We start from the raw sequence: 25,267 nt of genomic DNA, 5'->3' as shown, positions 1-25,267 counted from the left end.
CCATTGACTATCATGGGGAAATCAATATTTTTTTGTTTTTTGTCTTTTAAAAAGGGAACTGCCAATTACTTACTTATTTCTTGGCAACTTGGCGAAATTTGTGGGGATAATTGTCCTTTCTTGGGCAGGGTGGGTGGGTGGAAGCCTGTCAAGTTTCAGATGAATAGGTGCTTGGTGTTTCGTTTCATTTTTTATTGCAAGAGCAGCCTGGGTTTTTTTGGGGGGAGGGGGATACACAAAAAAAGCTTATCTCCCTATATTCATTGTAGACTATTCTTCTGAAAATGACAGTTAATGTAGAAGTCATCCTAAATAAGAAAACAGCAAAGTTTTGGAAATATAGGTAAAGTAGTTTATGTGGAAAGGAGTCCTCAAATTTGGGGAGGGGGATTTGCTTCCCCTTATCTCCCCCTGTGGGTTTTTGGATGATTTGTATGGAAATGGTACACTTCACAGAGGTGCCTCCAAGCAAGAAATCGGCAAAGTTTCAGAAGGACAGGTGCAGGGACTACGGAGTTATAAAGTTTGAAAACCAGTAGAGAGGCCTGATAACACTGGAAAAATACCATTTCATCCTTGCCTTCCTCCAAAGCACAGTAATTAGAGAGCCTCTTGTAAAATGTTCCCTGTGATTAGAAGGTGGACCTATCAGTCACTCAAGCCATCTCCCACCCTTTATCAGCATTTGTGACCTACCAGATTTTTGGCCTATAACTCCCATGAGCCCTAGCTAACATAACCAATGGTGAGGGATCGTGGGAGTTGTAGGCCAAAGGATGTGGAGGGAAATGAAAGCAAAAGACGCTAGTTTTGGAGAAATGCTGCCTGCCAGTCTGAAGAAGAATTGTGAATGAAACATCATGCAAGGTCCAGCTTTGGTTCTCGTCACTTTGGAGGGAAGCCCTCTTTGCTTTGGGAAGCACCAGAGATAGTCCAAAGGGTTCTGATCTGGCTCATATTCAACAATAAACCAAAGACTAATTTACTGGCAGTATGATCTTCAGGCAGCAATGAGTAGTCAAGTGTAAGTATTGTTGTAAAATAAATGTTCTGTGGGGTGGGTTATTGGTATAGAGTGTCTTCACTCTATAATCCCTCACATGAGAGATTATTGCCAGAATCCAAAAAATAAAAATGCTGCAACTTTTAGAAGAAATTTGTGTTTCTTGAACAGCAGCCCCAACACTGCTTCTACATAGGGGTTCACTGTTCAGAGAAAGTAAACAATTCCACTGAGTACTCCCAAGGCCTTGAGCTAAGGTAGCTCTTTTGATCCTCGCCTTTAGAAATAAGGATGGATCGTTCTGTTTCTGCTCCATGTCGAGCTTTCCATGTGTTTATTCTAAGTCCACCCTGTCCCATACCTACATTAACCTGCAATTTAAAAAAGTTGCATGAACTTTTTTATTCAAATACATATTTAAATAAATACTTTTGAATGAATTTTCTCATAAGACATGCATTTCTAAACAAATTTTCTCTAAAAGTACCTATTTCTAAATATATTTTATCCTAAAATACACACTGTCTATGCATTTTAGTATGTTCTTTTAGCCTGGAACTTCACCCCAAAATTCAGAGAATGTGAAATCTGATGACCAGCTGTGTTCCAATTCACATATTAGCTCAGGATGTACACATCAGAGTGATCTGCTTCAAAATATGGACTGAATGAAATCCTCAACTATTCCTATTTAAAATGCATTTGAAGTTCTTCTATGAAGTGTGTTGCACATAATTTTAAGGTAATCAACACAGGCAATTGCACATTTCAGCCAATATTAGTTTTGAAATCACATTACAGAAAGCAGCTGTACTAAAAGGACAATTCTGAATATATGTGTGTTCAGAATTGTCCTACAATACTATATCCACTTACTCCCAGGTGGTATGAGATTAGACTTAAAACCACTTCACACTTAAATAATTTAAAGAATACATCTTTAAGAAATAATAATAATAATAATAATAATAATAATAATAATAATAATAACCTAAACATGTAATATTTGAATTACAAATGGTTGGAAACACAAGTGCAGTACAGATACAGGGTTTACTCATCAGGAATATAGGACAGGCTTTATTTCCCTGCTGCAGAATGTGTAAACAATCTTATGTTTGTAAAACAGTGTTTCACTTCATTCACTTTCCCTTTGTTGGACAGATCCTGGGAAGTCAACAGCAGCCCTATTTTGGAACTAGGGAAAGTAATAAGATGACATCTAAAGGCAGACAGCAGAAATACATGTGGGTTCAAATAATCATTTCTCTGCCTCAAGAATGTTTTATTTTCAGCTAGCTTCAGGCTGCCAGACACCCCACCCTCCGCCCGCAAAAAAAAAGGTCAGCTTAGAGTTGTGAAGGGTAAAGACAGTTAATATTGACCTTTGCACAATCATTCTGCAAATCCACACTTAAAAATGACATCACAATGCCCAATTGGCTAGCCTTCATCTGGTAAGAGAACCATATTCACCTCACTTTATTTAGAAAAAAAATGCAGGCCAAGATCCAATCCACTTCTGGGAAGTATGCATAGCATTTAGAGAAGTGCTCCCACTGCAGGAGATTGCTAAATTCTTAGGTAAAATAAAATAGAAAAGCCACAATATCTTGCAGACATGAAACATGTGTGTGTGCGTGCGTGTGCACACACAAACACGCACACACACACACACACACACACACACGAGTAAAATTGTATGGGTGCTATAAGAAAATTGTAAACTACACTTATTTGTATAAAAATGAAATGATTGTCAACAAACTTTTCATCCAGCCAAATGTGTGCTGAATCCAAGCAGATTCATGGTTAGTCATGTCTTCATTCATGCTCAACACAACTCTAGTTGTATGCAACTCATCACACAACAGCTAGTGGCCTTGAACGGAGATGCATGTCCCCCTCTGCATCAAAACACGCACACAGCAAGTTCAGTGGAACCTCTGACCAGGAGAAGCTCTGTGACTCAAATTTCTTTCTTTATTATAGGTATTTTTATACCTTCCTTCAATCGTATCCCTAGGGCGGTTTACAAGAAAGAATAAAACAATATGTAAATACATAAAATGGTTGCTATAAAGCTTTGAAAAATAATATGGTCTTTGTGAAACTCTTCCTGCCCCACCCACAACAATAAAGTAGGCACCAGGCAAACTTTTCTAGGAATAGTGTTCCAGAATATAGAACATGTAGCCAGCCCCTGCCCCAATGTTTCAGGACTTCTGAAAATAAAGTTCTGGTCACTTACAGAATCACAAGATTCTGAGAAAGTTTCCACAGAGCAAGAGATGAAGAACTTTTAAAGCTCCAAGTAGTCACTGTTTTCTTCAGCTCTATTCTTCAACAGTAAGGTAGGTTTGCAGGCAAACTTCCAGATTGTTCCAGAGTATGAATGAGAGATTAGAAACACCACAAATTAAGAAACAGTTACTGCAGGCATTTGATGTTTAGATGGTTGGATGAGTGGAGTATTAGCTTCACCTGGCAACAGCTAGACTGCTAGCAGTTTTATATGTGCGAATCCAAAACAAATGGGATCAGTGCAGATGACACCAGCAAAATCAGGGACTAAAGAAAAACCTCTGCTCTAGCTGGCATTAATTAGCTGTGGAAGGAAGTTCCATATGAAAGGAACATAAGTGCTTTGCAATCTATAATAATGATCAAATGACTGCTAATATACAGATTATAATAATGTTATCATCCATTTAAAATGTGAACCTCCCACAGGAGTCAAAGCAACCTAGGGTGAGCTCTGTCAGCCCTGAGAAACTTAGTGATTTGCATCATTCTCCCAAATGATATGGAAGATTTTCATAGGATCAGAGGTGGAAGGAGCCATCGAGTCCAACTCCCTGCTCAATGCAGGAATCCACCTTAAAGCATCCCTGACAGATGGTTGTCCAGCTGCCTCTGGAATGCCTCTAGTGTGGGAGAGCCCACAACCTTCCTAGGTAATTGATTCCATTGTCATACTGCTCTAACAGTCAAGAAGTTTTTCCTAACGTCCATCTGGAATTGGGCTTCCTGTAACTTGAGCTCATTATTCCGTGTGCTGCACTCTGGGATGATCAAGAAAAGATCCTGGCCCTCCTCTGTATGACAAACTTTCAAGTACTTGAAGAGTACTATCATGTCTCCCCTCAGCCTTCTCTTCTCAAGGCGAAGCATGCCCAGTTCTTTCAGTCTATGCCCTTACATTTGAGGTGTAAATGCATAGCAAAATAGTACTCGCTCCTCTCAAGAGCTTTTGCTTCCTTGTACTTGCCCAATTTCATGTTGCAATTAAACCAATGGAGTATTATGTATATTTATTCTCCCATTCTGAAAATTATGAAAAGTTTATTAGGTGTCACACAAATAGGAGAGATATACTGTAGTTTAAAGCCAGCCCACTGCTCCCCAAGATAGCCGACGCATGTTTTGATATTTTGAAACTTGCTAATCTCTATCAATAGATGTCACTGTTTTCCTGCATTTTCAGCTAGCAATGTTATGGAAACTCCAGCAAGCTGGTTATTAGATGTTGTCGCCACAGATGCTCTGATGTACATTAGCTTTGATTTAGAAAAAGCAGAAAGGAACACATGCCTATAGCTCTGGAAGAGAAAAGGGAAAAATAATTTTTCATGGAACTGATACACAGTTTGCTAATCAACTTTAAATCGTGGATAGCAGCCCAAATAGAAAACATGTCCCAGAAGGCAAACCACAAGACTGACAGCACTCTCCTAAGTGATGCTTAAATTATTTTTTGGGTTGTTTTGTGTGTGTGTGTGTGTGTGTGTGTGTGTGTGTGTGTTTAAATTTCCTGTGTCTATAATTTTAACGTCATGCCTACACTGGCTGGAATGCTAACTTGATTTTAAAATAGCTCACTTCTGCTTTCAGTCTTACATTAACAACATTCACACTAGTGACAAGTACCAGACCAGGGCAGCAGTCCTAAGCATACCTACTTGTAAGTCTCATCTAACTCAGGGGGCTTAACTATCTAAGTAACAATTTATTAAAGCCAAAATGAAAATGGGTTTCTTAGCATCATTTCTGTTGGAGAACAGAGTTCAAGGCTACATTTTACATTTAGTTAAAACAGAGACGGGGGACATGTGGCCCTCCAGATGTTGGACTGCAATTCCTTCACCGTTGGATATGGGAGTTGCAGTCCAACAGCATCTGGAGGGCCATATATTCCCCACCGTTGAGTTAAAAGCTCCTTAATTTCCTAGCATGACCTCCATAAAGGCATGCATTATATCAAGCAATCAACTGATTTATTGAAGGCAACCAAGTTCCTGCATTGAGCAGGGGGTTGGACTCGATGGCCTTGTAGGCCCCTTCCAACTCTGCTATTCTATGATTCTATGAAATACAGCTTTTAGCCAATTAAGTTCACAAAAGTTATACACAGAATATAAAAGCATGTCCTACACAAAAAATAGATGAAATATTATAAAATGTTAAAACATACATGCACATACAACTAAGACCTTATATCTCAAGGCAGGTCTAAGCTAAGCAGCCTTCACAGCAAATTTGGCTGTGTTAAACATTACAAAGCTGTCTGTACTGCACAGTAGATATTTGTCCTTCTCCATATCACTGAGGGAGGAATCACCCTTAAGAGTGTTTCATACGGTTTACAGTGTAGCATATAGTGTACGGTGTCTTCTACCCATTGGCTGCCAATGCTGATCTCCGGAGATTTTCTTCAAACTGCCTTCCAAAAACTTGGATTTTATTGTCTGGCAGCACAGGGCAGTGAATGCCCTGTGAAGAGGTGGATTTAGTTCAGACAAGTATTTCTCCATCCTGTAGTGCCATTTTAAAAAAGGGTAGGTGTTAGAAAATCTAGATGGACAGATAGCCTCCATAGCTTTTTTGCAATTAGTTCTCGGAGATGCACTTTGATTTTATACATACACACTCATATACAGAGAGAAGGAGGGGAAAGAAGGGAGCAGGGGAGAGAGAGAGTAGATTAAGGAGTTTATAGTTCAGTAGCAGCTAGGCCATATTGTACTAAATGCTAGAGTGTTTCCTTTGTATCTGTGACATTTTGCAGCAGTGCTTAGTACAATTCCAATCCATATGGAAAGTATATTCAAATGACTGGACACAGATGTGAACTGTTGCATTAAAATCACTTCTCACCAAAACATTTTTTTAGGAAAAAATCATCCCGTAGAGATGATTGCAAATGCATGTTCTTAAACACACATTTGCTAAGATAGCATGAATGCAAAGGGAGTCAGCTGGGGAAAACTAGTGGGTGGGAAAGTTGTTGAACCCTGACCATGCTTGGCAACTCTTTGGCAAATGTCCTCCCACTCCCAGGTTAAGCTTCAAGTTTGGGTAACTGGTTAAGGAAAAACAACTAAGCACAACCTGAGTGGATTAAGAGCCAGTGTGGTGTAGTGGTTAAAGTGTTGGACTGGGAGTTGGGAGATCCGGGTTCCCCACTCAGCCATGGAAATCCACTGGGTGACTTTGGGCCAGTCACAGACTCTCAGCCCAACCCACCTCACCGGGTTGTTGTTGTGAGGATAAAAATGGAGAGGAGGAGGATTATGTATGCCGCCTTGGGTTCCTTGGAGGAAAAAAGGCGGGATATAATGCAATAATAAAATAAAAATAAAATTAAGGCTAGATGAGGGAAATGTGTCAGGATTTCCCACCCACCTAGCTCTTCCCATGAGTACCACACCTGTCTGGGAACTTCATGTCCATCTTGCTCCAATACAAGGTATCATTTTGGGATGGTGTTGGGGGAAGTATTCATCCAGTTAATTGATTTGTAATGTTTTTAGCTTGACTGATTTTAAGGAGAATTTTTACATCACACACACACACACACACACACACACACACACGCAAATATACTCAGGTTTGGAAGAGCTCTTGGTTTAATACAGCATAGCCTTTAAGAAAATCTAACACAGCTTTTGGAGTGGGATACATTGTGCCACAGCTGCGGCTAGCGTTGACCCTGCCCATGGTGCACTCCCTGAGGGAGAGGTCTGCCCAGTCCATTTCCCTGAGAGTGGAGATGCCCCACAACAGGTGAGAGGCGTACAGTTTTGACCCCATAACTACTCTTTCTTGGCTTCAGGGAAGTCTGCTACCTAGTAACTGAATATGGTACTGCAGGATTCAAACACACAGACACATTTAAATTATTTAGGGCATTTAAAAAACCAAGTAACCTCGTAGTGCACACATCAAGGGTCCCCACAGTATGCATCAAAGTTTCAAGTTACTAGCATACGTGATCTTGGATTGATGGCATCAATTCCTTTTTTATTATTATAGGAAGATCACATATACATTTACCTCAGCCTTCAGGATGTAGTACAAAATAAATTCAAGAGTATTAAATGGCTAGGTATCTCTACCAAAAATATCGGCATGGTTTCAGGATGATCCTTGAATATGGGATCTCTATAGGTTTTCCCTTTATTTGCAGGCAGTGTTAAACCTAAACAACTTATTACAAGTGTGTTACTTCTTTATTTCTTCTCTCTCTAGTCCCACTCCCCATTTTTTCCTGCCATTTAGGGTCTTTTCACATGGTTCAAATTGTCTCCATATTGGCACAAAGCTGATTTTGCAAATGTGTCAAGGTGATGATGGAGTGATGGATGGATGTAGCCAGATTTTTGCAGAATGATTGCTTATACCCTCCTGCCACCACCACCACATGCCTGATTGCCATTTTCACATGTGTCTGACATATGGCTTGTGAATTTATCCAACTCTGTGCTATAGCCCAGTGGGTCCAGTTCTGATAGTGAAAAAAAGGACTCTACTAGGCAAACTCTGTGTTTACAAATCATCACTTTAGGATGGGGCATACTAATTGCTGTATCATACAATTGTTTCCAAACACCCCCTCTCCCCCCCCCTTTATTCTTAGATATATGATGCTGGTATTGCGTTCACACATGCCAATGGATCAGATTGTGGGATTAAGAAGCATTAATCTTTGTGAATCACCCAGAGAGCTACAGCTATGGGGTGGTATGGAAATGTAATGATTAGATAGGGTGACCATATGAAAAGGAGAACTGGGCTCCTATATCTTTAACACTTGTATTGAAAGGGGAATTTCAGCAGGTGTCATTTGTATGCATGCAGCACCTGGTGAAATTCCTTCATTATCACAACAGTTAAAGCTGCAGGAGCTATACTAGAGTGAACAGATACAACAGAGGGCAGGGCTCTTGCAGCTTTAACTGTTGTGATGAAGAGGGAATTTTAGCAGGTGCTGCATGCATACAATTGACACCTGCTGAAATTCCCCTTTCAATACAACTGTTAAAGATACAGAAGGCCTGTCCTCCTTTTCATATGGTCACCCTAGATTAGAAATGAAATAAAAATAGGAAACATTGTAATGGGTAAGTGTTATGCGCGCTTGCCTCATGTATAAATCCTTTTTTAAACAGGAATCCAAAAATACAATTTAAAGAGAATATGGAACTGTCTTCATCTGCTTAGGAAGGCACATGGGGAGGGGATCCTTAAATGTAGCCTCTGTTTAGACATGCAGCAGAACCCAGTGGCAACATTTCTCCCAGACTATACCACTTTAGCTCTGCACATGTGCAAAGGCTAGCAGCAGCAGATGTGGAATTATTAATGCCCTGTTTAAAATAAAATAAAGACATAGGTTTTTGTTTGTTTGTAGTTGGAAGCAAGGCTGGCCCTACCATAAGGCAGGGTGAGGCAGTTGCCTCAGGCAGCAGATGCTGGGAAGTGGCAGCAAGTTGTTGGAGAAGAGAGATATGGGCAAAGAGGCCTTCTCTGCACCCTCTAAGTTAGCCTGCTGCCTTCAAGGGGGCAGGGGAGGGGAGGGATGTCCCACTGCCAGTGTTGAAGAAAGCGCTGACTACCAGTCCATTCAGTTTTTGTAGGGGGCACCATCTTGTCTTTCACCTCAGGAAGTAAAATATCTTGGGCCGGCTCTGGTGGGAAGTATACATACGACTTTTCTCCCTCAGGCTGAAGTGGTCCAGGAAATTGAAATTGTGCCTATTACTTTAAGAGGACAATTACTTTACATAGAAAGGGGAGCCTAGAAGAGAGTTAACAAGATGAGGAACAATCCTGCGCCCTGGACTCACACAATTGCCCAGCCCTGAAATAAAAGACGCCTTCTAATAGAAGACCATCCTCAAAATAGGATACGTGATCACTCTATGCTGGCGTGATAGGACCTGGCTAATCTTTCCTTCTTTCATTGTTTAGGACTCAGGGGCTTCCAACAGAAAAGGGCAGGAAATGTCATTTGTAAAGAGACAGGCAGGCAGGCAGCAGCAGTGCTCACTGGTGTAAAATGTACAACCTGCTATCTCAAAATAGGCATCATTTAATATTTGTGTGTAATGGAAAACAGAAAACCAAGGGAAGAAACACAACACAAAGTTCCAAGCGTATAGAGAATTTGGGCCAGAATTATTTGAGATAGCAAGAAACCTTTGGACGGTGGAGGAGCATGATCATGCAGGCTCACGTGATTTAAAGCTTTTCTATATTAGGGACATCCAGATTTTGTGAAATCCGTCCCAGGATGTTTTGTGCATTGTGCGGTTTCGTTCCTTCTAGCACACGTTCACAGATGAATTTGAATGTTTTTATTCATTATGTGGAAAAATACACAAATAACTCCGCAAGGGGGGTTTGCAACTAGTTACGTAATTTACTTTAATACATAACATTTAACGCATGATCCCCCATTCCATTAAACTTTCCACCACGTATATTTTCCCGTCTCAGCAGAAATTTGCATATTTTCCTACAAATATATTTGCATAAATTTTGGGAAAGTAAAAAAAAAGCTACAAAACTCCACACGGCCTGAAGAGGCCAGTCCACAGTGGATTCCACAGGATGGATTCTTAGAAATCTGAACTCATGTTAGCCCATCTCGGATTTCTCCAGCACCTATATGTGTGTGTATATATGATATATATATATATATATATATATATATATATATACACACACATACACACACACACACACACAGAGAGAGAGAGAGAGAGAGAGAGAGAGAGAGAGAAAGCAAGCTAAGATGTCAGGCTAGATCCTTTCTCCCTGATGTGTTAGTTTTCTATGCACGGGTAATGATCTGTATGGAGAAGCATTCAGTTTCATGGACTCCTACAGTCTGAAGTGCTTTAAGGTGGATTCCTGCATTGAGTAGGGGGTTGGACTCGATGGCCTTATAGGCCCCCCTTCCATCTCTACTCTTCTATGATTCGAAGTGCAATGTCCAAGGCACAAGTTTACCATCACAATGAGGACTAGGCCAGAGAAAGTGTGGCAGACCCGCGAGAACTGACATCACCATCACAAACAAATATTCATGTTACAAGGGGCATTCCAGTGCATCAATAGGCTGGAACATGTCCATTAGCATGTGGCGTGTTTACCTTTATTGAGGATATACTGACATTTTTATGGACTGCCAAATCTATCCCACCGGTGAAAAAGGATGCAATAATGAGGGCTATTTAGTTATATAGTCGTCATTAGGCCTACTTTAAATTAAATATTAAAGCAGCACGCTTGCCCCAGTATACTTAAGAATGCATCAGCGTTTCCATTATAAATCCCTCTTTTCATAGCTTTATAACTTAGTCCCCAATAGCGTGTTCTACGAGGCAACTGTGAAGTAGAAAATACCCTTTCCCCTTCTTTGTTCAAGCCCTTCCTTTTAACTCCTTCCTGTTCTCACAAATTGTTTAATTTCCCCCCCGAAACTTCCCATATAAAAATAAAAAGTACAAGTTTTACAGCCTTAAGTGCTTATGAACCAGGGTGACATCCCTCCCAATTAATTTAATGTGCTATTCAAAAACTAGATTTAAACTTTTTGTATATAAACATAGTAGTCTCTTAGATGAATAAAAGACATGCATTTTCATAGGCAGACCATGTGGGACAGAATGCATGGACAGAAATTCATTTTCCTTAGTAAGTATTACCCAGTCCATTGTGCCTCCAATGAACTGTCAATTATCTATGTTCTGATTAAAATTATAATTTTTTTGCAAACACCTATAGACACACACTCTCAAAGAGGCAATAGCAAATCATCCAGAAGAAATTCTGTTTAGAACAGAAGCCAAAGCTTTGGCACAAATAAAGGTCTATCATGTGTAGATTCTAAAAAATAAATATGTTTTACCCTTTTGAGCAGCAGAATGCAACCCATGCGATGTTATCAACATTTTTAAAAAGGTTTCAAATGCAGCTTGCCATGCAAGATATGGGTCCAAGCGTGAAGAAGCTGACAATCAATAGCAGTTATGAAGCTATTTGAATAAACTCTACTTTCATTTTTCTCACTTCTTCCCCTCCTCCCCACCAAGTAGAAACCGTATGGCTGTAAAAACCACAAGAATTGGCTCAAGGGCTGGTATAATACCCAACATGACTTAAAAGACATTGAAGTGTTTTACCTTCTTCTCTTTTTTAAAGGATGAATTTAAATCAACTCAGTTTATTTAATAAGTTATTCATTCTTCAGCATGGAACATGGGTGTGCAGAAATCAATGAAGTCAATCCATTATTTAGAATCTCTTGACTATAACCAAGAGCTAGTCTACACCAGGACACATGATGCGGTGGCAGAATTCTGGACTAAACCACTTCAAGCTAGAGGTGTACAAGTCTGAGGGGTATTTTTGAATGTTCCCCAAATACAAAACTCCCTGTACATGGGCCTAATCTACACGAAGCAGGCTATTGCACTATGAAAGTGGTATATGGTATGTGTCAATAGGCCCCAACAGTTATCAGTGCACTCCAATACCACTATAAAGCAGTAGTGTGGCTCCTGCCTTTTATATATCGCTTTCATAGTGCAATAGCCTGCTTGGTGTAGATTAGGCCATGGTAAACTTAGCACATCTCTGAGAAAAGTTTAGTGCAGCTTTCTTCCTATTGCACTAGTTCACTACATGCAAAGAACATCTTATGTTGAGGAGCATTTAAAAAAAGAAGTCATCCCCCTAGTCTGAAAAGGAACAGTCCAGAATTCTGCTCCATCAGTTTACCACTTCATTCTGCATAATGCATAGAACAACTGTTAGATAAACAAAAGCTAGTTCATAAGAAATATTTTAGCAGTTCACCCACATATTGAACTGGATTGCACATAACACTAACCCATAGTTTATTTAAGCCATGGGCTGATGATTTCTGGGTCGTTGTGATGTGTGAACCAAGGTACACGAACAAACCATGGCTTGTTAACCACAAACCCAGAAAGAAAACCCATAGTTTGTTATTGGGCTGTGAACTCTGCATTGTTGAAATCATGGGTCGTTGCTACACGTGAACCTAGAAACATGGGTTGTTCTGCCAGGCTACAGAAGTAGTAAAGTCAGCCAGTACTACAGTGTCACAAAGGCATTTGGGATACAGGGAGGGAACCGGCAAAGTAGGAGGGATATAAGCATCCCAGGGATGGAGAAAATAAACCACAATTTATTCAATTTGCCACACAAATTCTGGGTAGGGCAACAAACCATGGGTGCACTATAGGTAAAATAGACCATAGGTTCCCATTATTTGCAAATGGGGTCATTGTATTCTAGAAATGAACAAAAACCAATTCATTGGGTTTCATTAAGTAAAAACTTATTGATTCATTTTGCCACCTAAAGAAAGCTATGACAATGGGTGACGTGCACATGCCACTGAAGACAATGCAAAAATTTCCAGTGGTTATAAAACCAAAGTATTTAAGACTCTTGTAAGCTGAAGAAGCAAACAGTGAAAATTGAGACAGGCAATTTTTTCTGTGCAAATTCCAGCTAATATCCCATGCACTGTGGATACATTTCAATACAAAAAGAATACCTTCAAATGGAAACAAAATATCCAATCTCAACTCCATTTTAAGCCAAGAACTGAACCTAGTGGGGGAAAATAAGATCCACTCCCCATCAATATATGATCTAAGGTTTCATAGAAAATGCACTTTTCTGCCATTAATAACCTTACAAATGAGCTGTCACATCCTAAGGGACAGGAAAGATAACACCTAACTGGTTAAATATTTTGCATAAATACTTATAAAAGTGTCAAAAAACTTATAGCCACTTCAAATTTATTTCTTTGGCACATGAACTGCAAAAGGATCAGGGAGGAGGAGGAAAGGGTGAGTGAACTGTGTGTTTATAGGACTTTTGCCACCCACAGTCAAGTAACAGAGTAAATACAAGTCGAAAGACCACAAAGATGGGCTCCTATCCAAAGACATTTTAGGTTTAGAACAATAAATACCTTTTAATCAGGTACCCTGAAAGGAGCCAAGATAGTTTCCCCTGAGCTGTACACAAGAAAACAGGAGCACTGGGTCATTTCCCCGATACAACATTTTTAGAAGATGGGAAGGCCTTCTCCCTAGATCCTCTTATTATCCTGGTTTTAACTGACATTAAAGCAGATTTCCCTGGTTCAGATATAAAAGGGAACTCTAGCTTAATGCGAACTGGGATCTCTATGCTGAAACCAGTTCAAAATAGAAAGAGGAAGACCATGGGAGGGCCACGGTACTTGTCCAAGGCTTCATAAACCATGGCTTATGAAGCTGTTTACGAATGCCTGAATACAGCTTATATATATAGCCTGGCAATAAGTTAAAGCTGCAGGTGTCCTGCCTTCTCTTAAATCTGGTCACTCTAGTATAGTTCCTGCACTTTAACTGTTGTGATGAAGAGGGAATTTCACCAGGTTCTCCATAAATAAAAATGACACCTGCTGAAATTCCCTTTTCCATGCAACTGTTAAAGATACAGGAGTCCTGTCCTCCTTTTCATATGGTCACCCTACTTAAACCATGGCTTAAGCCATGGTGGTTAAGCAAGAAAGCCAGGCCTTGTTCAGAAGAGCTTTAACCACAGTGAATAAAGCAAAAAGCCTTAGTGACCATGGTTAAAGCCATGGTTTAAGGTGTCTTCTGAACACAACTTGGCTTTCCAACTGAACTACCATGGCTAAAGCCATGGTTTAAGGTATGTTCTGAACACAACCTGGCTTTCCAACTTAACCACCATGGTTAAAGCCATGGTTTAAGGTGTCTTCTGAACAGGGCCAACGACAACTTATGGTGGGCTCTCCCACATTAGAGTCATTCAAGAGGCAGCTGGACAGCCATCTGTCAGGTATGCTTTTGGGTGGATTCCTGCATAGGGGGTTGGACTCGATGGCCTCATAGGCCCCTTCCAACTCTACTATCCTATGATTCTATGACTATGACATGCATTTTGCCAGTATTGTAAAACACAATTTTCTTTTGGGAATTATAACTACAAAGAGTATGGCAGCACATAGCCTTGGCATTTTCAAATATGCCTTACACATTGATCCTAAACTAATGCATAGATATATCTGTAATATTGTGTAATATCACGTGTACTACAGTCCTAAGCATTTATTTGCCAGTGCAACAACCCTTAGGAGCAAAGCAAAACACTGTGATGTAGCAACCTATATATATATATATATATATATATATATATATATATTCAATTATCTCATGAAACCCAGTCAAGTACTGATGCTTACAGCAGCTAATTACTGATGCTTGGACCCATGAAGTACATTCCAGGGGAAGCTGAAAAGTAGTTACATCCCACTGAAATTAACAGAGCTTAAGTTTTTAAGTCTCGCTAACTTCAAAATGGAAATCACTTAAAGGAGCTTAACTTTGGGGGGTTTGCATGCAAGGGCTTCATTGGAACAAAGAAACTACATCAGGGCAGCAAACCTCTGAATAAATCTCAATGAACTTTGTGGAACTTGCTTCTGAATAAATATACACAGAATTAAGCTGCAGGTGCGCATGTACACTAAGCTGTATGTGGAGGTCAGCTCAGTACAAGAGAGCCAGGCATCCATCTATAAGTGAAATTTAAAGACAGGCAGCCTTTGTTGGAATTATTATGTTACAGCTCCTTTAAATGTAAGGTGGACAGAAGAGAGCGGTTATGAATTGCCTTTAGACCTAATTAAGCTTCCCTTAAGCTGCAAACATGGCATACTGCAGCACCATTAAACACAAAAGCCTATTCTACTTTTGAGAAGACTGATGAATTGCTGAAGATCATATGAGTAGAGGCCAAAATAGATGCCACTGGCACTAATAGAGGCTTTCCTTGAAATGCAAATAGCATCTTCGTGATTTTGGCTGGGTCCTCAACAGGAAAGAAAGGTTAACTAGCCACCCACCCCACCCACTCTGATCCCATGCCCCAGAGCCTGCTCAGGCTTCCCCACTGTTCTATAACCAAAACCATGCAAGTTAACTGCATTTCTTAAAAATAAAAAAAATCATTTACAATAATTATATACCGCTCCCCATCCAAAAGATTTTGGAGCAATGAACAAATAATAGAATAAAAGAATAAAAACACCATATTAAAATTACTATCTTAAAAGAAAAAAGTTCTGATAAAACTCGAGTTCTGGTAAAACCACGGTCAGTCATTGAAGAAAAACTCCCTGAAACAACAACGTTTAGGGGGCGTCAGAAGCAATGCAATGTTGGCACCTGCCTAACCTCCAAAGGCAGGTAATTCCATAGGAAGGGGGCCTCCACAGTGAAGGCTCTTCTCCTGGGGGACTCCAATCAGGCCATAGTCCCATATGGAACCACCAGGAACATGTCCTCAGATGACCTCAGTGCCCGGGCAAGTTGGTAAGGGAGAAGGCGCTCTTTCAGGTATCCTGCTCCCAAGATGTTTAGAACTTTGAACACTAAGGTAGATTCCTGCATTGAGCAGGGGGTTGGACTTGATGGCATTATAGCCCCCTTCCAACTCTACTATTCTATGATTCTAATACTAGAAACTTAAATCTGGCCCATTAATGAATAGGTAGCCATTCATACTTTAAACATCACAACTAGGTTGACCCATAGTCATAGCTGATAAAAGACTCAAACTAGCAATATGTAGGACAAGCAGAATGTGGAGACTGGAAATAGCTAGAGTGATTTATAATCCATGCCAACCCATACCTATGTTGGTTATTTCTGGCATACCAATTGTCTCGAAGTAAAAAGAGCACCAATACAATTATCTTCCAGCTTTAGAAATCATCTTAGTCTCAAGAGAAGCCTAATTCACCAGTGGCAAATGAACAAATCACTGTTTATAAGCTTGCTATAAACCAATTAAAATGAAGCACAGTACTTAGACATAGGATGACTCTGGCTGCAATTCACAGAGTTATCCTGGACAGCGCAGTTCCACTGAAGTAAGTGGAGCTGGTTTGGAATAAATGCCTATGGATTGTGGCCTTATAATCATGACACACTCTTACACTGATGGTGCCTTTGACATGCATGACCTACTCCCATGCAGTGGTGCAGCTAGGGCCTTAGCTAGACCTAAGGTTTATCCCGGGATCGTCCCTGCCTGCTCCCGGGATCCCCTGTGTGTCATTTAGATGCACAAGGATGACCCCGGGACAATCCCAGGATAAACCTTAGGTCTAGCTAAGACCTAGGTAATTTTAGACCCTGGACTTAATGGTTAATGGGGCTCCCCTTTAGATGGCTATTATGTGTATGGTTTCAGTTGTGAAGAACACAACTGACATTCCTCTTTTCCACCCCCTGCCCCACAACCACTATCTCATGCTTTAAAACTGCTTCTTCAACATTCCTGATCTGTTAGCGCAACAGAACTGTTTGCCAACCCTGATTCTTATTCTTAATCTTCTTCTTCATCATCATCATCTGAGCATGATCTATTTTAACTCACTCAAATCATAGCACCATCATGACTGCAGAAATAAAATGCAGTTTGCTTCTGCAGGTGCCACTCTCTGGGTGGTCATTCCCCCACCCCACCCTGCCCCACCCTTGACTCCAAGGTTCAACCTTGACTCCAAGGTTCAGCTCCAGCTGCACCATTGCTTCCATGTAAGCTATCTGGGATTGAGATGCCAGGCTGTGAACCTACAGACAGTAGGCACAATCCAGCAAAAGCCAGCCGTGGCTAAATTCTAATGGAATGGGACTTACTTGTGGCCAATTTAAATCCCATTCATTTCAGTGGGAGTTTGCCAGATTGCAAAACTCAAGAGTGTACCACTGACTTGGAAGTCCCACTAAAGTCCTCTTCAGTGTACAATTTCAGCCATAATGCTCTAGGCTGTAGTTGGCCAGGAGTGGATATTACGCTAAAGAGGACTATAGAACTAAGATTTAGTAGAAGAAACCCAGATGGCTCAAGAAAGCAAGCAGAAAATTCCTGGGAGTATATTTAACACCTGCGCATTCAAAATTCATGAAAAACATGAGAAAACGACAACGTTGGGAACAGCAGTAGTTATAGTGTGTGTGTGTGTGTGTGTAGTGCAGTGCACAAAAACATTCTCTGCCATGGAAAATGGCATATGCTCCTGCCCCAGAAAATACTGTTATTCAGCAGATCAAACCACCATGTCTATACTGTTTTAATGACATTAGTAAAGCTCTCCAGGATTGACAAAATTGATGACAGCTATGTAGCAACTTTGTTTGCAATAGCCTAAAACCAGAATCTAGTCAATGTTGATGGATGATACTTCCACAAGTTTCCCAAGGTTGGATAATTGCTATGATGTCCACAACCCACTGAAAACTACTATGGATTAATTTCTAAAACCACTAAAACCACTCTAATATTGCAATCCTAAACACGCTTACTAGGGAGTAAGACCCGTTGAACACCGTGGGGCTCACCTCTGAGTAAATGTGTGTAGGATCAGCCTGCAAGTAATGCAGCACCAAATCCAGTACTAACTCTGAACTGAACAAATTAATATATAATTTCCCATTTTTCCTAACTAGGTTGAATGACAGAAATAGAAAAGCATCTTACATTCCTAACAAGGCATTGGGTAGATTTACAGGGAAAGTAAGGATAATCTAGCCACAAATTTCTGTCCATCACTTCACTTAAATATTCAGCCTTCCAATAATGAAGTGGTTTTGGTTTTAGCATTAAATTGTAACTGTGTATGTGTGAAAAGAACAGGACTTGAGGAGCACTAAACATTATGTAACAGCAGTCTAGAACCTCAGTGTTAAGTAGACATCTAGGGATTCTTGAGAGGTAAACTCCTTTGTAGCAAGAAAGGCTAAGGAATAGTTTCTCTCTGTTTAAAGATTCCCCAATCCTGAAATATAGTATGTGGGGGTGGGGTGGTACTATCACCAGTTTATCTACAAGACAGTTAAAGTATGCTAAATTGTAGAAATTGTCTAAGCTTCAGCTACGTCAAACATTTAATTATTCCAAATAGTATTATATTTTAGTGGTTTACTAATGGCATGCTGAAAATTACTAATTGGCATTTTCAACAGTACCTTGTAGCCATTTCTTCAGTTACACATGCAGAGATATATAGATATAACTAAGACACAGGCATAGAAGTCAGAAATAAATTGGTAGAAGAGTACATAGTATTGTAGATTCACTTCCTCTTGGTAGCACCACAATTAGATTGCAAAAACTGTTGACATTGTCTTTCACAGATGCAGTATTTGGAGTTGTTTCCAGTGTTAGTCCTACCTAGGGTAGCACCCATTAAAATGAATGATACTTAAGTTAGACAAGCATTGGATACAACCCAATCTTCAAAGTTAAGCTTTTTTAAGGTTAAGTTTTAACCAATCTTCAAGGTTAATTTTTCTAAGCTTGTTGAGAAAAAAATAAAGAGAGGGTGGAGTGGGAGGGGGAGGGCAAAAGAGGTTTATAAAATTCTGAGCCATAGAGAAAGAGTAAATTGGCAATGGGTTCAGAAGAAATATAAGGATGTATTTCACCATGCAATGCTTAGTTAAGGTATAGACAAATGCAGTGATATTAGCTCGATCAATGGCATTAGCCATAGTGGAGGAGCCTTCATTTTCTGAAACAATATACCTCTGACTACCAGATCCTGAAGTCGAAGCACAGGAGACGGCTATCTCTGTGACTGTGACATTTCCGCCAGGCACCTAGCTGGCTAACTGAGGGTCATGATTAGTATGTTGGAGTATGCAACCTCATTGACTTAGGGCTGCAGCCTTGCATTCTGATTGTAAACAGACTAAGTGTAAGTCCTACTTAAATAAATGGCACTTACTCTAACAGTAAAGCTATTATGATGGTGGGGTGGGGGATGAATCCCACTGGAATCAACATATTGACATCAATGGGCATACATTATCCTAAAACCACCACCCCTTAGTCATGGACCAACAAGTTCATTTATAGCAGCCTAGAATCATAATCCTGAACGCATTATTTAGAAAGAATTTTCACCAAGATCAATTAAAGTTAATCCCAATAATTGGAAATCATCCAGAGAAAGTAAGATGCGCCTACTCCCCATTTAAATCAATTCGATTTATGCTGCCAATCTTAAATATCTTTACTAGGGAACTCCATGTAACAACAACAACAACATATTATTATTATTATTATTATTATTATTATTATTATTATTATTATTATTATATTTGTATCCCGCCTTTTCCCCAATACTGGGACTCTAGATGGCTTTACAAATTAAAACTTATTTACAAGTGATAATGTGCAGGCTACAAAGCATACAATGGAATACTTAGGTCAAATAGATTTCAGCAGGCCTAAAATGTAGCTAATTTTCTCTGATTTGTGTCCATCGGGTGTAAGATTGGGGTGTCATTCAAACATCACCCATCCATGTCGTTTTGTCAGTGGATTCAGGCTATATTTATATTGCGGATTTCAGGTTTGTGCCCAGGAATAGATTTTCCGAGGTTTGAGCATGTAGCAACTTTTGGAAAATCTCTCTGCAGTGGTTTGAGACAAGTGCAAGCTGTGGTCTTGGTCCAGCTGTCAAATCATTCACCAAATCCCTATAGAGTTCACTGGAGCAGAAGCAAGACAGATTCCCCATTTCCTGATGTCTCAATGAACTTTTATCCTTCATTGGACGTTATCATGTATGATTTGGCTTTTACCTACGAAAGAGCTTTTAGAAAGCGAGTTCTATTAGTAGCAGGGGAATGTCTAGTAAGTAATAATTTCTTTCAGAGCAATTTTGCACTGAAAAATAGCTTGAATACTACGAAGAAGCATTCAGATACCAGTGAAAATCCATATTTTAGAATTAAAGCTCACAGCTGTCATTTGCTTTAAATATCATTTGCTCAAAGTTACTCAATGCATTACTCAAGAGCTCCGGCTATTGGGCGGTATAGAAATGCAATAAATAAATAAATAAATAAATTCATGATTAGTTTCTAGTCAGCTAGGACAACTCCACCAGGTCACAAAAGAGATTGCCTTGGAGATCTCAAAAAAGAGTGAAAAGGAAACCTCAAACTATCTGTGTAAACAAAAGCTGTTTACACGTGGAACTGCTCCACCTTTCGCTCTTGGTCATTCCCTAGGCAGGAACACAGCTTTGACTCCCAAAGCCCACACAGTGTAGGCTTGCTGCAAATTCTTTTTAATATATATTGATTTCTCATGCAGGCAGCAGGTATGGGTCACCTACTTCACCACCACCTCACAAAAATAAATATGTGGAACGTTCCTTAAAGAGAGATGAATGGACATCTCTCTCTTTTATTCCCCCAGCCCCCCCCCCCAACAGTGTTCCTTCAGTATACCTGAAGGTACATGCCTGCTTTGAATGTGACGCTGGGTGGGCAAAAGCGACTCATCCACGTTGTGCTATAGGCCTCCATCATCTTGCACAAACTGAATAAGAACAGATGTTCTTACGATTCCACACGTGCCGTGTTAGCACAGCAGAACAGCACCTGTGCTGTGGATCCCTTTTGTGCCAACACTGCTCGCGCAGGCAAGGCAGCTTTTGCTTAAACAAGATGCTGAGCGTGTGCTGCGTGGCACAGGCGAGTCCTTTCCTTCCCTGGTGTCACCACTGCGTGTGAACGCATGCAAGCGCACCACTTGCCTACGACTTTCAGCTGGCTTCCGGAGCGCCGTGTGCCAAAACAGCCCCAGCCCTTTGCCCGGGTGCGACTGGAGGGCCCGTCAGGCTGCATTGCGCGAATTCCCCCCAGTGCATGCTTCGTACGCGCAGACTCTAGGCGCACGTGCACGCCTGTGCCTTTTGCATGGAAGCAGCCGGGCGCGCGTGTTGTTTTCGCTTTGCTGGCGCGCGGCGGCGGCGGCTCCTTCCCACGCGCCCGTCTCCGTTTGCGCCTCCTAAAAAGCGCCCTGCGCGCGCGCGCCCAGCCTGGCATCGACGCCGCTCACCTGCCGGCAGCGCTCGGAAGCTCCGCACGGTGTTGCCCTCCCGGAGGTGAAGCAGCTGAGGAGCGCCGGACGCCGAATCCTCCGGCTGGCCGCTGGACCCGCTGTACCTGTCGTAGAGCCGGAGCATGTGTTCCGACACCTTGTCCCCGGGGGAGACGCGCGGGGCGTGCTGCTCGTCTGCCGCCGCCCGACTTCTGTCGCCGCCGCCTCTCCCTGCTTCTCCGGTTCTTTTCCCTAGCCCGTCCGGGCGCTCCGGCACCGGCTCTCCGGGCGCCGCCACCAGGCTCCAGCCGAGCCAGAAGCAGAGGAGCAGCGCGCGGGGAGAGCCCGCCATCCCGCCCGCTGGACTCCCGGCGCCAGAGGACGCTTCCTCAGCCCCCGGCACCACTTCCTCCTCCGAGGGGAGGCTCCTCGCGCTTGGTCCACGCGCGCCCGGCGAAGAGCGCGAGGCGGGCAAAAGCAAGGCGCGAGCGGGAAAGACCCCGCAGCAGGTGGGTGCGTGCGCAAAATTAAACACACACGCACAACCACCGGGGGCGGGGGGGGACGCTCGCGCCCTCCAGCCGTCGCTCCGGGAGCGGAGTTCTCTGGCCGCGCGCGCGGGGCGCCTGCGGTTATTGCGGCGCGAGGGCAACGGGCTGGCGCAAACGCGAGCACCGGCTTCGCACGCACCAGGCAGGCAGGCAGGCAGGCGCGCGTGCAGGCGGCGGCGGCAGCAGCAGCAGCTCTCGCAGGTTCCTTTGCTCCAGCCTTGAGTGAGGCAGGCGCAGCCCTGGGCTGAGTTTTGTACGGCGTGTGTGCAGAAGACCCGGCGCTGGGTAATCAGCAGCCAATCGCGCCGCCTTCTCTCCTTTTAGCCAAGCCGGCTGCGAGAGAGAGAGAGAGAGAGAGAGAGAGAGAGAGAGAGAGAGAGAAGGGGTGGGGGTGGGGATTACACCACCCAAAAGAAACACGCGCGCGCGCGCACACCCTTCGCTGCCAAGAAGTCGATCACTCCCCTGGATGGTGTCCCTTGCCCCGGGCGGTAGCAACAGGAGAGGAGAGGCTGCGGGTAGGGAGGAGGAGGAGGAGGAGGAGGGGTAGGTTTTCTATTCTGTCCACCTGGTTAACTAGCTAGGGAAACACATGCACACCCACCCAAGGAAATACTAAACCTGACATTGAATCATCTTTATTGCTTCCAATATGTTCCACTTATGGTACCACTTTCGTGAGCTCTGTCTAGCTGAAAATTAAATCTGTTCGCTTTACTTTTCTCTTTTATTAAAAAAAAACCCCACAACCCTCTGAGATAGTTTAGAGACTTTTCTGTACTTGTGTGGGCATTCTCTTTGCCTCCCCGGACCTCTTCCCAGATTTTAATCCAATTGTGAATTGGTTATTCTGCAGGCAACTTTTACAAAGGGCACTAAAGCAATCCTTAGAATCAGCAGGTATCGTTTTTGGATGATGTTTCTGAAGAGGAAGGCAGCAACTTCGAAATCAAACCTATATTTACATATACATTCTGTTTTGTTTTTCATTTGACTTGCAAGACATTTTAGAAATTGGGCACTTCTGAATAATACTCTTTATTGGTTGCTAGCATAAACTGCTTGTTCTCCTAGTTTTTATAAAGCAGATTCAAGTGTTCAAAATTAGCCCAGTACTCTTCACAATAGTCCTGTAAGGTAGGACAGAATTACCCAGACATTACAGATAGGGACAAGGTCACTAGCTGAGAATATCGCAGCTTGGAGAAGACCAGATAGCCAATTCATGGCTAATGAGAGGGTTGAACTCCATCAGATGTGCTTTTTATTGCATGCTTGTTACTGGGCACTCACGGATTTTCACGGGTCCCTCTCATGACATCGTCTGCCTCCTGTGTGCCTCTCATTCCTTCTAGCCTTCTTCGCGTGACAAACCCCTCCCCCCAATATGTCTGACATTTTTAAAGACGGAAGTTGCCGCTATCTCCTGCTGTGTGTAGAAGAAGGAGCATGACACGTGCAAGTTGTTTACTTCCTCTTTCAAAAGAGGAAGTAATGAGGGACAAACGTGCGGGTGGAGAAGCAACGGTAAGCAAACACGATTTCCCCCCCCTGTGTGCTGACGCTCAAACAAACTGCTTGGGATTGCACTCTTAGTCACTGTGCTACATGAACGACATGTTAAAATGAAGACAATTGGACTTGCCAGTGACAAACTAAACAAAACTCCTTACAAAGTCAGTTTTTTTTCATCCCAACGCTGCACAGAACTGAGTGGCTGGCTGGCTGTTGTTTTAGGGTGTACTTGAACGGGAACTTGGTCAGGTGACTTTTGAAAACAAACATAACCTGTGCCACTCCCCTTGCTCGGTCATGCTGTAATTTCCTCTAGCTTACAACATCAGGCAGAACTAGAAGAAGTGTTTCTGACTCACTCAAAACTGCAACCCATAAGCCACTTACTCCAGAAGAGCAGTGCTGAAACATCACTGGGGCCATAGCTAGTCCTAGGGTTTATCCCTGGATCGTCCAGGGGTCAAACCTGTTCATCTAGGTGATACACAGGGGATCCAGTGCTCAGGCAGGGGCGAACCCTGGATGATCCCAGGATAAACCTTAGGTCTAGCTGTGGCCTGGGAATTTGGCATGATTACAGTGGGGCATGCGGTTTATGGATTATCATTTTGGGCTTACAAGGAGCCCAAATGAAAACCCATTCCATTTGGTTTAGATGGGCTTTAGGATGGGTCAATTGATTTCCTTTGAAACTACTGGGCCATTTCTACACCTGCCTTTTTTCTCTGGGATCATCCCTGTGCATCCAGGTGACACACAGGAGATCCCGGGAGCAGGCAGGGATGATCCCTCCATTTTCCTGGGATAATCCTTAGGTGTAGAAAGGGCTTTAAATCCCAAGAACATGTATTATTGAAATCAATGGGATTTACTGTGCTTTAACTGATCAATGTACGGCTGCACCCACAAAGATTGGCTGCTTTTTTTTTTCTCTTCCTCTTCTTTTTCTTTATGATCAAGAGATAATTACATTAAACATATCTTGCATATTACATTCTGATTTTGGTGTCTCTGACACAGGGTTATGTATAGTCCCCCTGTTACTTTCTAGCTTTGGCAATTCTCTTCCACATTCAAACAAGAGAAAATACACCCCTCCCATCCCAAATAACAGAGTATTGGAATCTACTCATTGAACGTGTCATAATGTCCCCTTTCAACTAAGCACCAGATATAATAGCATTCCTCAACAGAAATCGAGTCCCGGTCAGCTGGAACGCTTAATTCACACATCTGGAAATGAGCAAAAACACAATCAATTAGTGAAACCAGAGATTAAACAGAGAGAACTCACTTTTCCTGCATTTTATTGAAGTGCCTGCTTGACCCTGAATAACTGGTAGGGAACAAAATATGAAAGCTTCATTCAGTGTTCTTCCTGGTGTCGCTTACTTCAGCATTCTGATAGTTTATTGATTTACAGCTCATATATTGATTTATACATTAAGCTTACAAGTTAAAACAAAATGGCCTACTTCTACAGAGCCATGCAACTAATTCTGCCTCCCTTTCCGCCCACAAATGGATGCTCCTTTATCTAAAGGAGCCTTCTACACCATAGAATCATAGAATAGTAGAGTTGAAAGGGGCCTATAAGGCCATTGAGTCCAACCCCCCGCTCAGTGCAGAAATCGACCCTAAAGCATCCCTGACAGATGGTTGTCCAGCTGCCTCTTGAAGGCCTCTAGCATGGGAGAGCCCACAACCTCCCTTGGTAACTGGTTCCATTGTCGTACTGCTCTAGCCGTCAGGACGTTTTTCCTGATGTCCATCCGGAAACTGGCTTCCTGTAACTTGAGCCCATTATTCCATTGTCCTGCAGTCTGGGATGAAAAAGAAGAGCTACCATATGGAAACCCTCTTTTGAAGGGGAGTTTTAAAAGCAGGTTGTGATATGGCATAAAAGCCCACCACTCAAATGATAAAGTAAGTAAAAATAAAACGC

General features: G+C 42.1%; 1 protein-coding gene across 1 annotated transcript in view; it reads right to left on the bottom strand.

Annotated features, from left to right (window-relative positions):
• BMP3 (bone morphogenetic protein 3) overlaps positions 1-21,608 on the bottom strand; it is a 32,108-nt gene extending 10,500 nt beyond the window's left edge. Inside the window, exons 1-2 of the mRNA XM_063135164.1 lie at positions 21,534-21,608; positions 21,275-21,446 (exon numbers count right to left, since the gene is read on the bottom strand). Coding sequence (XP_062991234.1) covers positions 21,275-21,446; positions 21,534-21,608 — 247 coding nt within the window. The remainder of the gene's footprint in view (positions 1-21,274; positions 21,447-21,533) is intronic.
• Between the last annotated feature and the right edge of the window lie 3,659 nt (positions 21,609-25,267).

The sequence above is a fragment of the Elgaria multicarinata genome, chromosome 10 (assembly GCF_023053635.1).
Source record: "Elgaria multicarinata webbii isolate HBS135686 ecotype San Diego chromosome 10, rElgMul1.1.pri, whole genome shotgun sequence".
Taxonomy (NCBI): domain Eukaryota; kingdom Metazoa; phylum Chordata; class Lepidosauria; order Squamata; family Anguidae; genus Elgaria; species Elgaria multicarinata.
This window is presented reverse-complemented; position numbering and strand designations above follow the sequence as displayed.